Source organism: Oryctolagus cuniculus, chromosome 6 (genome assembly GCF_051225735.1).
Source record: "Oryctolagus cuniculus isolate XC-2025 breed Fujian yellow rabbit chromosome 6, ASM5122573v1, whole genome shotgun sequence".
Classification (NCBI taxonomy): domain Eukaryota; kingdom Metazoa; phylum Chordata; class Mammalia; order Lagomorpha; family Leporidae; genus Oryctolagus; species Oryctolagus cuniculus.
The window spans coordinates 115795652-115809313 of record NC_142872.1 but is presented as its reverse complement, the minus strand read 5'-3'; the positions used below and the strand labels follow the sequence as shown (position 1 = coordinate 115809313).

The 13662-nt window shown below is 39.7% G+C and overlaps 1 protein-coding gene across 6 annotated transcripts in view; it reads left to right on the top strand.

Moving 5' to 3' along the window:
- The window catches only part of NBN (nibrin), a 48831-nt gene that overhangs the window by 25157 nt on the left and 10012 nt on the right, over positions 1 to 13662 (top strand). For 2 of the 6 annotated variants that reach the window (XM_089335501.1, XM_051844619.2), the window contains 4 exons: positions 1796 to 2062; positions 4396 to 4840; positions 9314 to 9385; positions 11939 to 12073. In XM_089335501.1, coding sequence (XP_089191627.1) covers positions 1796 to 2062; positions 4396 to 4840; positions 9314 to 9385; positions 11939 to 12073 — 919 coding nt within the window. Of the gene's footprint in view, positions 1 to 1795; positions 2063 to 4395; positions 4841 to 9313; positions 9386 to 11920; positions 12074 to 13662 lie in introns of all 6 variants that reach the window. The other 4 variants (XM_008255717.5, XM_008255714.4, XM_070075845.2 and 1 more) reach the window with 2 other exon arrangements.

Sequence of the window (13662 nt, the reverse complement as noted above, 5' to 3'; positions counted from 1 at the left end):
CAACTATCATGTCTTGTGGTATTTGTTTTTCAGTAAACCTTACACTGTAGACTAACACTACATCACAATGTCTCTGTTTTTCACCTCACTTCACATAAGTATTGTGTCATTTCAAATCATTGCAAAAAATAAAAAGGTTGATGTGTTAGTCTATATTCCACTACTCTAATAAAATACCTGAGGCTGCATACTTTATAAAGAAAAGAAGTGTATTTAGCTCAAAATGCTGGAAGTTTTGAGGCACAGCACCAGCATCATCTGCTCTTGTGAGGGACTCACAGCAGATGGCACCACAGTGGCAGGACAGCTCGCAGGGGGAATCAATTACATGGCAAGATAGGAAGGCAGAGAGCAATCAGCAGTCACACTCACTCTCTTGTAACAACTCTCTTGCAAGAACCAACCAAGGATCCCATTCTTTCAAGGGTGATGCTCCACTGACATAATTACCTCCAAGTGGGTGCCACCTCTTACAGGTCCCACCGCCTCTTAACATTGCCACTCTGGGAACCAGACTTTCAACACATGAAGCCTTGAAGGATAAACCATATCTAGACAGTAACAGTGCGTATAACACAATAAGGTGTTTAGAGGGAAGAGAGGAGAGAGACTGACCACATTCACATAGCTTTGTATTCTTCTGTTTTATTATTTGTTGCTGCTAATCTCATGCTGCACTTAATTTATACATTAAACTTTATCATAGATAGGTACAGATAAGAAAAAGACATATATAGGTTTTGTTACTATACACAGTTTTAGGTATCCACTGGAGGTCTTGGAATGTATCCCTTGCACATAATGGGGAGAGGGTACCTCTAGAAATATATTTGTGTTGTATGGTATTGTCTGTGAACATTACTTGTAATTTTAGCTGTCTAACCATTAGATATTTCCCTATGAAGTTTTTTTTTTAGTGCTTTTAATTGAATATGGGTTTGTGAGTTTTTTTTTTTTTTTTTTTTGCGGTGTTTTTTGAAATGCAAAAGGTTACTTGTTTGTATTCTTGATTATTTTTAAATTTAAAACAGTTTATTTTAAATATCTCACAATGAAGTATTCATATTAAGATATTTGTGATATCACTACTCATATATTGGTCTATATTTAATTGTTGCTATACCCACATTTATATTGAGGGCAAATTTAACTTTTTAAAGAGAAAAACTGTTTGGGAAGTTGCTTGAATGACAACTTTACCTCTTATTGTGTGTGTGTGTGTGTGTGTGTGTGTGTGAAAGAAATAGCAGTGGCAGTATCTATTCAACCATACGTTGTAAAACAGTGTGTTTAAAATATTTTCTGGCAGCGTGTGGAGTTGTGTTCTATTCTAGAGACTGCCATCTGGCTACAATATAAACATATCAACTCATCTAGAGTGATATAAATACCTCTTTATATGTGATACTGAAATGACAGATTATTCTGATTTTCAGTTTTTATTTTTCATTATGGCATATTTACAATAGAAATAATTCTAAATTTTAAAAAAATAAGAATTACCTAGGATTATTGCCTGCTTTACTTTATAATAAGAGACAGGTTGGTTTTCCATGGGTGGGGGCAGTGTCTGAACTAGTGCACGTCTGACAGTACTTGTAAGGCATTGCCTTTCCTCAGGGGCTTGGCTGACCCAGGAGCTGACCTCTTGGGATGGTAACATATATTCATTGAAATATTGTCTGTCAAGAATTTGCTTCTAAAGTTATCTTACATTAGATCTGTGTCAACATCATTATTTCTGGATAAAAGTTGCTATAAACTTGATTGTGTTTTTTTTCCTCCTATACTTCAGTATGGATTTGAGTGAAAGGCCAAAAGAAATCAAAATCTCCAGAATGGAACAAAAATTCATAATGGCTCGACAAGAAACATCCACTGGAAAGGAACCTCCCCAAACAAACTCTCATAATATTGTATCAAATACCCTGGGAAGGATGAAAATCTTAGACTATCAGCTTTCACCATCAAAATTTCTGAATGAAAATAAAAGTAGAAATTGGGCCTCTCAGCAGCAGACCAACTCCATCAAAAACTACTTTCAGCCACTTCCTATAAAAAGGTATATTTTTAAATAATTCATCTTGTGTCTCTGAAAAATATATTGCTATTTTTATATTATTGTACAGTGGCATTGTCTTTAGTCTTGTGTTGCTTATGTGTGCTTCTGTGATACTGCTGCTCCTGAACCAGGTTCCCTCTCCGAAATGTCCTAATCTGCTCCTCCGCTAGGGCCATGAGACAGATTTTTCCTTCACCTTTCTTCTTTGGCTTACTAACTAATACCTGAGTTTCATAATCACCATTCTGCTTGCGAACGCTGATCACCTCTCTCCTCCTGGGATCATGCTCCAGCAATTGTTTTCTCAATTTCTAGTATCTTTAATATGTCCTAGGTCTCTTTCTTCTGTTTTCAAAATTCAGTCATTCCTTTATTTTTGAAAACATTCCCTTGACTTAGTATCCTCTTTAAGCTATTGCCTTTTGTTTTTAAAGTCACTGTTAAGCTTGTCAAAAATATTATTATTGGGCCAGCATTGTGCAGTACTCTCAGGTGCTGCTTGCAACACCAGCATCCCCTGTCAGAGCACTGGATCAAGTCCTGACTGCTCTGCTTTCAATCCTGCTACCTGCTAGTGTGCCTGAAGAGGCAGTAGAAGATGACCCAAGTGCTTAGCCACCATCCACTCACATGGGAGAATTAGATAGCATTCCAAGCTTCTGACTTTGGTCATTACAGCCATTTGGGGAGTGAACTACTGGATGGAAGAGCTCTGTCTTGTCTCTCCATCCCTAAGTGTCTCTGCCTTTCAGATAAACAAACAAATATATCTTTTCTAAAAAAAAATTATTGCTGTTTCTAACATTCTGGATAACCTGTCTCTCTATTTTTTATTTTATGATTTATTTATTTGAAAGGCAGAGTTATAGAGAGAGGGAGAGAGATATAGAGAGATCTTCCATTGGCTGGTTTGTTCTCCAAATGGCTGTGGCAGCCAGGGCTGGGCCAAACTGAAACCAGGAGCCAGGAGCTTCTTCTGGGTCTCCCACATGGACACAGGGGCCCAAGGACTTTGGCCATCTTCTGCTGCTTTCCCAGGTGCATTAGCAGGGCTTTAGATCAGAAGTGGAGCAGCTGGGACTCAAACCTGCATCCATATGGGATGCTGACACTGCAAGTGGTGGTAGTTTTATGTGCTGTGCTTCAGTGCCAGCCCCATGACTTGTCATATTCAAATGACATCCTTGAAATTAATATTGACACAGTTGCCATTTGAATGGCCTTTTGCTAACATTCAACTGGTGAGTCTTTCTCCTTGTGGTAGTCTCCTCTTGGTTTTTGTGGTAGTGACCTCTCCTGGTTCTTTTGCCTCTGTAGCTTCCCTTTGTGAGGACTGGTTTACTTCTTCCTACTGTCCGATAAACTGAATGCTCTACCTTCAGGGTCATGACTCTCATAAATGATCTGTATATTTGGCCCTAATTTCTCCTTCAAGCTTCATGACCACTTTGTCCACAGGGACAAGTGCACAGGGACAAGTCTACAAATAATAGACCTAAAACTTTTTTGGTCCTTTCATTGAATGTTTGGCTGTTTGCTTTTATTTATTTATTTATTTATTTTTTGGTAGTTTACCTTGTCATCTTTGACTTCTCTGCATCACGAGTTGAATTTGTTGATTCTTATTTTCAGTATCTTTTCAGTCCATTCCTTCCTATTTGTGTTACAGCTCCCTGGTTCAAATTCTGACCACCTACAGTATTATAAAAGCCTCATATTTAGTCTGCCTGTCCTGTATCCTAACTTTAGTGTTAACGGAATATCACCTTGACTCTTCCTGTTCAACATAAACCCAATAAGAACTAGAGGAGCAGAGACCTGAGTCTTGTGTTCTCCATGAACCTCAGTGTTTACAGAAGCCTTTTAATATTTGCACTGTACAGTCAGTACCATATTCTAGATTTAGTCATTCTGGTTTGTTATCTTGAATCCAGTTCTCATTCACCTGTCAAATTATATTCCTGGGGTAATTGTTCCCTGACCACAGTTCCCTACATTACACATAAGCTGCTGTCTCCTGGCAACAAAGTATTTTTATACTTTTTTACCTTTTCCTCCATGTTGATTTATCTACTAATTCTGCTTCAGTAGAGAAAATACAGATCTCCATATTACTTAAGCCACAGGGTCCATTAATCCTATCACAACTGTAGAAATGTATGTGAATGGTGAACTGCTTTCAAGTGTCTGGTTGATTTCCAGTGATAATGTAAATTACTAAAATCAAGAGTACATTGCAAATTAGGTGGAGGGAACAGTGAATATTGCCAGGCTGAAAAATTACTTAGCTGTGTTCATGTTCTGATTTGTTCTTTTCTTTGTTTAAATCTAAGGGAAAGAGATGAAGAAAGTCAAGAAATGTCTTTATCCAAATCAGCAAGAATAGAAATGTCTTATTCTCTTTTAGAACAAACCCAACCTGCTACACTTTCAGTATCGAAAAATACAGAGCAGCCTCTAACTCAGAATGAGACTCTTGACCAAAAAACAGATAACCTAATTACAGACAAAGATTTAAAAACTGATATGAAAAATTCTGCTGATAAATCTCTTTGCACAGAAAAGGTAATAACAAAAAAAAGAAAAGAAATTGATGATTTCGCCATAGAAGATGAAGTATTGGAAGAGTTATTCAAGAACACAAAACCAGAGTTAGAAATTGAGGTGAAAGTTCAAAAGCAAGAGGAAAATGTCAATATCAGAAAAAGACCCAGGTTAGACTTAGAAACAAGCAGCACTTTTAATGATGAAACAGCACCAGAAAGTGACAAAGTATCTGTAAGTACCTTTAAAAAATTTTTCATTGATTGATTTATGTTTGTGTGACAGAAAGGGAGATTGAGAGAGATTTTCTAACTTCTGGTTCATTCTCCAAATGGCTGCAAAAGCCAGGGCTAGGCAAGCTGAAACCCACAGCCAAGAATTCTATCCAGGTCTCCCTCATGGGTGGCATGTTGACTTCCTTAGCTACATTTCAGAAAGGCAATTTCTAATATATGGTGATGGTAAAACTATTCTGGTTTTTTGTTTGTTTGTTTTTAAGATCTATGTATTTATTTGAAAGGCAGGGAGATTAAAAGAGAGATCTTCTAACTGCTAGCTCACTCCCCAGATGGTTCCAACAGCCAGGCTAAAGCCTGAAGCCAGGAATTCCATCCTGGTTTCCCACATGGGTGGCAGGGGCTTAACTCTGCTGCCTTCCCAGGCACGTTTGCAGGAAGCTGGATCGGAATCGGAGGAGACAATATTTGAACAACTGGTACTCAGATATGGAATGCTGGTGTCACAAGCTGCAGCTTAATCCACTGCGCCACAATGTCCGCCCCTAGAACTGTTATTTTCTACTTCGGGATCTAAATGTAGATTATAGTGTGTCTGTAAGATTTACCGTAAGCTGAAACTGAAAACTATGTGATATTCCTGCCAGGAGTTTATCCTTATATAAAATGATAGCTGTTCCTGAGTCATGGCTGTACTTAACAATTTTCCAGTCTCCATAGAATGCAGATGTGACTTGGGATCCTTGTTAATATTCTTCTTAGCATCATCCACTGTGTCTGTGGTGTATTTCCTCCTCACCTCATTCCACTATCTTGTCCCAAATTAAAATTTCCTTCTCACTTAATTCTCCAATGCCCAGTCATAATGCTGCTACTCATGGGATATCATCATTATATTTATAATAATCCTGCAATGAAGTAGTAAATACCCATTGAACACATGAGGAAACTTAACAATGGAAGGTATCAAGTTACTCAAAAATGTCTCATAGCTAGGTTTTTGTGTTTGTGTGGGTTTGTTTTTTTTTTTTTTTTTTTTTTTTTTTGACAGGCAGAGTGGATAGTGAGAGAGAGAGACAGAGAGAAAGGTCTTCCTTTTTGCTGTTGGTTCACCCTCCAATGGCCACCGCGGCTGGCGCACTGCAGCCTGCGCACCACGCTGATCTGATGGCAGGAGCCAGGTGCTTATCCTGGTCTCCCATGGGGTGCAGGGCCCAAGCACTTGGGCCATCCTCCACTGCCTTCCCGGGCCACAGCAGAGAGCTGGCCTGGAAGAGGGGCAACTGGGAAAGAGTCTGGCGCCCCGACCGGGACTAGAACCCGTTGTGCCGGCGCCGCTAGGTGGAGGATTAGCCTATTGAGCCGCGGCGCTGGCCTCATAGCTAGGTTTTGACAACTGGGACAAAAACATAGGTGTCTACCCTGTTCTATTGGTTATTGCTTTTGTCAGCTTTCTCAAAATGTCATTTATTCACTTACTTAGTTACATTAGGCATTGAGCATGCAAACATGAAAGGCAATATGAGATAGGCCTTGAGGAGAAAAAAAAAATCTCTGACTTGGTGATTGAGTTATATGAGAAATGGGAAAACATATAGAATAATTCCCAAGCCTACAGTCTGAGTATCTGCATAGGTTATGATGTGATTCTCTGAATTAGGAAATAAAAACTTTGGGGCTGGCATTATGGCATAGTACATAAGACTTATGCCTGCAACACTGGCATCCCATATGGATGCCAGGTTGTGGCCCAGCTGGTCCACTTCCAATCCAGCTCCCTGCTAATGCCCTGGGAGAAGCAACAGAAGATGGCCCAACTGTTTAGACCCCTGTTATCCATGTGGGAAACCCAGATGAAGCTTCTGGTTACAGCCTGGCCCAGCCCTGGCCATTACAGCCATCCGGGAAGTGAACCAGCAGATAGGTCTCTCTCTCTCCCTATCTCTCCATCTCTCTCTGTAACTGTGCCTTTCAAGCAAATAAATCTTTAAAATTAAAAAATAAATAAATAAAATAAAAAACTTAGGAGAGTGAGCACATTTGAGAGAGTATAGCAGAGGAGGTTAGAGAAGGTGCCTAAATGGGGTTTATGTTATGGTTGTGTATAGAGGGAAAAAAATATTCTGATGGTGGTAACTACTTGATGTATGTGAAAATACACATAGTAGGCTTGGAATGTACATATTTACTCTTAATTATTGAGTAGTAAAACATTAATTCTCTAGTTCCTAAGCAAGCACTTTTCAATCTCTTTTTAAAAATTTTTGTGAATTTTCATTGCTGTAACATTGAAAATTTTATGTAAAATGATATGCCCCCATTGTATCCAAGGGGATTATAGTTTTTACTGAAAGTATTAAAAAACTATGTAATACGGTTTTGTCTAGAATATGATCTGGATATATGAATATGAAAAATACTATAATTATATACAAGTCAATCTCCACTTTCATTGCAAACAAATATCTTGAACAGTTAAAGTGACTTAATTATTTCTTATTATAAGTGTGGCTTAAGGTTCCATTGTAACTTAAATTTAAATAGAATTCTTTTAAAGTGTTTGTTTTTCCTTTTGATTATAAAAGTAATCCATGACCATATAGAAATGTGGAAGATAAAGGAAAAAAAATTGACAATTTACTGATAATCCTGCTCTAGGAATGAAGGAACAGTTTGGCTCTGCCTTATGAAAGTTTGCTGGAATAACTGACAGAAATTTTTAAAAGGGCATATAAATATATTCATTGCAAAAGGGGAAAAATTCGCATCCCAGGGCAAGGCCACAGGAGTGTTTACCACAAACCTAGTTATTCAGAAATTTATATACTCCTTTCCACAGGAAAGGGGAGGAGTAGGGAGCATCGATGCAATGGCAAATGATTTTTAGGGGAACTCGGAGGGCTTGGAGAACTTATATAGGCCTGGACAGAGTCTGTTTGGCTTACACAATGAACAGTGGTTTCTTTCTTTTAAGATTTATTTATTTATTTGAAAGTCACAGCTACAAAGAGGCAGAGAGAGAAAGAGCTTCCATCACTTGATTCACTCCCTAAATGGCTACAGCTACTAGGTATGGGCCAGACTGAAGCCAGGAGTGTCTTCTGCGTCTCCCATGTGGATGCCGGGGACCCCTTGGGCCATCTTCTGTTGCCCTCCCAGAAGATTAGCAGGGAGCTGGATTGGTAGTGGAGTAGCCAGGATGCAAACCAGAGCCCATATAGGATACTGGCGCTACCTGCTACACCACAATGCTGGCCTCTGAACAGTGGTTTGTATATGATTCTCTTTGAAACATTGAGTGAAACAAAAACAGAAGACACTAGTGTGCCACAAAAGTCTGCCAAAATCTGTTGACAGATTTCAGTTTCTCCCTGATATAAATTGGTTAATAAAGCTCATGAAGAGAGCAGAGGTACTTCCTCCTCCTTTGTCAGCCAGACATTCAAAAGATAAGGGACCTTGGCAGAAACCACAACTTGCTTTGGGAAGCCAGGGAACAAGGAAAGATGAGAAGGACCTTGATTGTGAGGGTGATTCTAAGGCCTTTCAGCAGGTGAGAGCTGCAGTCTTTGGGGTGTTGTTTTCTGAGCTTCACTACTACCTTCTACAGACAACCAACCATAGTTAGCATTTTGATGTTTTCTTTTTAAATCTTATTTTAGGGGCCAACGCCCTGGCTCACTTGGCTCATCCTCCGCCTGTGGTGCCAGCATCCCATATGGGCGTTGGGTTCTAGTCCTGGCTGCTCCTCTTCCAGTCCAGCTCTCTGCTGTGACCTGGGAAGGCAGTGGAGGATGGCCCAAGTGCTTGGGTCGCTGCACCCGCATGGGAGACTGGGAAGAAGCACCTGGCTCCTGGCTCCGGATCGGCGCAGCGCCCATATGGGATGCTGGCACTACAAGCAGCAGCTTTATCCACTACACCACAGTGCCGGCCCCAAGTTCTGTACTCTTACATCACAGTAGATCTTTCTATATTTATTTTTATTTTCATCCTAAAATTTCTTTAGGAAATATACTTGAAGTCAGATAGCTAGGTTAGAGCACGAATATCTAAGATTTTTAGAAAAGTCCTTTTTTGGGGAGCTGGTGCTGTGGTGTATCAGATTAATCCACTGGCATTCCATATGATCACCAGTTTGAGTTGCTGCCGCTCCACTTCTGATCTAGCTCCCTGCTGATGTGCCTGGGAAAGCAGCAGAAGATGGTCCAAGTGCTTGGGCCTCTGCCACCCACTTGGGAGACCTGAATGAAGCTCCTTTCTCCTGGTTCCTGGCTCCTGGCTTTGGCCTGGCTCAACCCTGGTTATTGTGGCCAATTATAGAGAATGAACCAGCAAATAAAAGATCTTTTTTTCTCTTATCTCTCCCTCTCTCTGTGTAAGTCTGCCTTTCAAACAAATAAATTGTGTGTGTGTATGTGAAAATATATATAACTCCTATGAACAGTATTTTTTAATTTTATTATTTTAGGAAGAAAACGAAATTGGGAAGAAGTGTGTTCTCAACAAAGAGTCAGTATGGTCAACTAAAGAAGAAGTATCTGTGAGGAAATTTTTATCATATTTTCATAAATATATGACCTATAAGGACCAATTACCTTATCAGTTTATTTCATTTTACATTCTTAGAATTAATTATTTCTTTTTCTACAATTTTTTTAAAAGATTAATTTATTTATCTGAAAGACAGAGTTAGAGAGAAGCAGAGAGATGGCTGCAATGGCCAGTGCTGCACCAATCCAAAGCCAGGAACCAGGAGCTTCTTCTGGGTCTCCCACATGGGTGTAAGGGCCCAAGGACTTGGGCCATCTTCCACTGCTTTCCCAGGCTAGAGCAGAGAGCAGAGAGCTAGACTGAAAGTGGAGCAGCCGAAACTCGAACTAGAGCTGACGATGCAGGCTGGGGCTGTAACCCGCTGTGCCACAGCACCAGCCCCAACTTTTTACAATTTTGATGTGCCTCCTCTGGAAATGGATAGATACCATTGTAACCATGACAATAGAAAGTCTACAGTAATTCTCTTCCTTATTTCAGCGGTAGATATATGACCTTGAACAAGTAATTTTCATATTTGTAAACTTCAGGTCCTTTATAAAATGAAGTTGAGGGGCCGGCGCTTTGGCACAGCGGGTTAACACCCTGGCCTGAAGTGCCGGCATCCCATATGGGCGCCGGTTCTAGTCCCAGCTACTCCTCTTCTGATCCAGCTCTCTGCTATGGCCTGGGAAAACAGAAGAAGATGGCCCAAGTCCTTGGGCCCCTGCACCCACATGGGAGACCTGGAAGAAGTTCCTGGCTCCTGGTTTCAGATTGGTGCAGTTCTGGCTGTTGCAGCCAATTAGGGAGTGAACCATCGCATGGAAGACTTCTCTCTCTCTGCCTCTCTTCTCTCTGTGTAACTCTGACTTTTAAATAAATAAATAAAAAATTTAAAAAAAAATAAAATGAGATTGAAACAGGAAATGGTGGATATTGAGATATTTGTAAATTTTAGAAATATTAGACCTTTTTTTTAATTTAATTTAATTTTTTTTTATTTTTTGACAGGCAGAGTGGACAGTGAGAGAGAGAGAGACAGAAAGAAAGGTCTTCCTTTGCCGTTGGTTCACCCTCCAATGGCCGCCGCGGCCGGCGCGCTGCGGCCAGCCCACCACGCTGATCCGATGGCAGGAGCCAGGTACTTCTCCTGGTCTCCCATGGGGTGCAGGACCCAAGTACTTGGGCCATCCTCCACTGCACTCCCTGGCCACAGCAGAGAGCTGGCCTGAAAGAGGGGCAAGCGGGACAGAATCCGGCGCCCCGACCGGGACTAGAACCCGGTGTGCCGGCACCGCTAGGCGGAGGATTAGCCTAGTGAGCCGTGGAGCTGGCCACCATTGTGTTTTAATATTAAGATCTCCTGATTGCATCCTGTCTTAGGTGGAACTTTTTTGGCTTTTCCTTTTTTTCCTTTCTTTCCTGCCTGCCTTTCATCTTGATCTGTTAGAACTTTCCCTATGAATTTTATAGTTAAGGAGTTAAAGGAGCCAAGATGGTCAGCCTAGGGTGGCTATAACAATGACAGTATGTAACAAACTATAGCTAATAGTAAATGATAAAAGGAAGAATCTCTTTTAGCAATTGAAGCATAACACAAAGGAGTCTTTAAGCTGATTTTATAATTCTTCATTTGGAGTAACAAATGCCTTGTCAGGGTTGGCGCTGTGGGATGGCAGGTAAAGCCACTGCCTGCAGAACCAGCATCTCATATGGGCACTGGCTGTTCCACTTCCATTCCGGCTCTCTGCTATAGACTAGGAAAGCAGTGGAAGATGGCCCAAGTGCTCGGGCCCCTGCACCCATATGGGAGACCCAGAAGAAGCTCCTGGCTCCTGGGTTTGGATCAGTGCAGCTCTGGCTGCTGTGGCCATTTGGGAGTGAACCAGTGCATGGAAGACTTCTCTCTCTCTCTCTCTCTCTCTGCCTGTACTTCTCTGTAACTCTGACTTTCAAATAAACAAATCTTTAGAGAAAGAAAGAAAGAAAGAGAGAGAGAGAGAGAGGGAGGGAGGGAGAGGGAGGGAGGGAGGAAGAAAAGAAAGGAAGAAAAGAAAGAAGTGGCTTGTCAGTTAATGAGATAGTGTCTAGAATTTAAAATTGATTTTTTTTGAGGTTTTAAAAATACAAATTGTGAATCCACAAAAGCTTAAATATACTAGATGAAGACCTATAGAATGGATTGTATAATAATCTTTGTGAACAATTTTAACGAAAGCAGACAATGGTGAGATTTTCTATAAAGAGAAGCTATAAGAGAAGGTAAATTGCTTGTTTATTAGGACAGGATACTAAATTTAAAATACTGTCTATTTTTTAGTCTTCTGCTACAGATGTTATAAATGTTTGCAAAGTTATAAAGCAATTGAATAAATAATTTTCTGCTTTTGAAATAGGTATGATTTAATTCCAAATATAAAGTGCAGATACCAGAAATAAACTTCTTTCTGTCTTCTCAGGCATTGGAACTTCCTCTGTAAATCCCTAAATAACAAGTAATTTTCCTTCTTTTCCTTTCCTACCCATTTTAATTCCATTTGAGAACAATGATGAACTTCAGGAAAAGAGCGAGGTGCTTCCAAGTAATGTATTACTGACTGAATTTAGATCATTGGTGGTTATCTCCACTTCCAGAAATCTGTCTGATGTAAATAATGATTATGGTCAACTAAAGAATTTCAAGAAATTCAAAAAGGTAGGTATTTTTTTAAACTGTATCACAAGAGGGCAGTATTTGAAATGTTTTCAGAAATACCATTAGTGCTAACTGTTATAAAAGCAGTTTATGTTCAAAACTGATCTATTTCTTCTGCTTAAATAACAGAGCACATCCAGTAATGACAAGTATAGGCATTTTATTATTACATGCCTTTATAAAACAAAATACAAATACAGTCATGTGCCACTTAACAATGGAGAATGCCCTGAAAAGACAGTTTTGTCATTGTGCGATATAGTAGTATATAACACAGGGGTATAGCCTACTACATACCTAGGCTATATTATAATCACATGGAACCACTGTTGTATGTGTAGTACATTGTTGACGTAAATATTGTTGTAGGACACGTTACTTTGTGGACACTGAATATTACATCAGACCTGAGTATTCCTCCTTGTTAGGGAACTGACATACTGATTTTATTAGTATGGCTAAAGGAATATCTCTGATGAGTATTTTGTTATCTATTTGAGACATTTATTTCTTGATCCAGACTGAATACTAATTGCTGGTCTTTGCCTGTACATTTGGTCAGAGAACAGTAATTATTTCAGAAGCAGTCTTTGTAGGAAACTGCTTTTCTCAGTCATAGGCAGTTCTTGCCATGACTATGACGTGGTGCAGCTTTTTTCTCTAATGTGAGTATTTACTACTGTCATTTCCCGGTTCAGGTGGTTTCTACCTTTTATGATGGTATCTAAAGGGTTTGGAACTCCATTTGAGAGGAAGAAACTCTTTTGCTTCGAGCAGAAAAGATGAAAATGTCTCCCCCTTACGTGTCACCATGACACCTTTTTATTTGTGTACCTACTCTTTCCCACCTCACAATTGTGGGTCATGAATAGCACTGTGACATTCCTATTCATGCTTATTCCATGTTTAATATTGTTTTATAAAATATCATAAAGTAATCAAAACTCAAAAGATGTGGTGGTTTAGTACTGATTAAGTTACCAAAGGAAAAGCGGTATTATTCACTATCTGTATATTAATAACTCTGAAAAAGTATAAAATAGTCCAAATAACCTGGTAAGTAGTTTGAAAATGTAAAAAAAAAACATAAACAGTATGATATCCTTAATATTTTTAAAGAAAGGGGTCAAACAAAATTTATAGAAAGATATTTTACTGGATTGCCGCTAATAAAGGAATTCGAGTTTTCCTTTAAGTCTCCAAGTAAATAAAATACATTTTCATTTTTGTCATTCATTTTTAATGTGAGCTATTTATTTGTAAACAGTAAAAATGTCAATTAAAGTATAAATTAATTCCATCTCTGATATCTTTTGCCTAAAAAAACAAAACTGGAAGGTTTCTGAAAAGACTTGTATTTTTTATCAGTACTAGAAAGCATAAACTTTAGAATCTTTAAAACAAAGTATGGGCCGGTGCCGCAGCTCACTAGGCTAATCCTCCGCCTTGCGGCGCCGGCACACCGGGTTCTAGTCCCGGTCGGGGCGCCAGATTCTGTCCCGGTTGCCCCTCTTCCAGGTCAGCTCTCTGCTGTGGCCAGGGAGTGCAGTGGAGGATGGCCCAAGTACTTGGGTCCTGCACCCCATGGG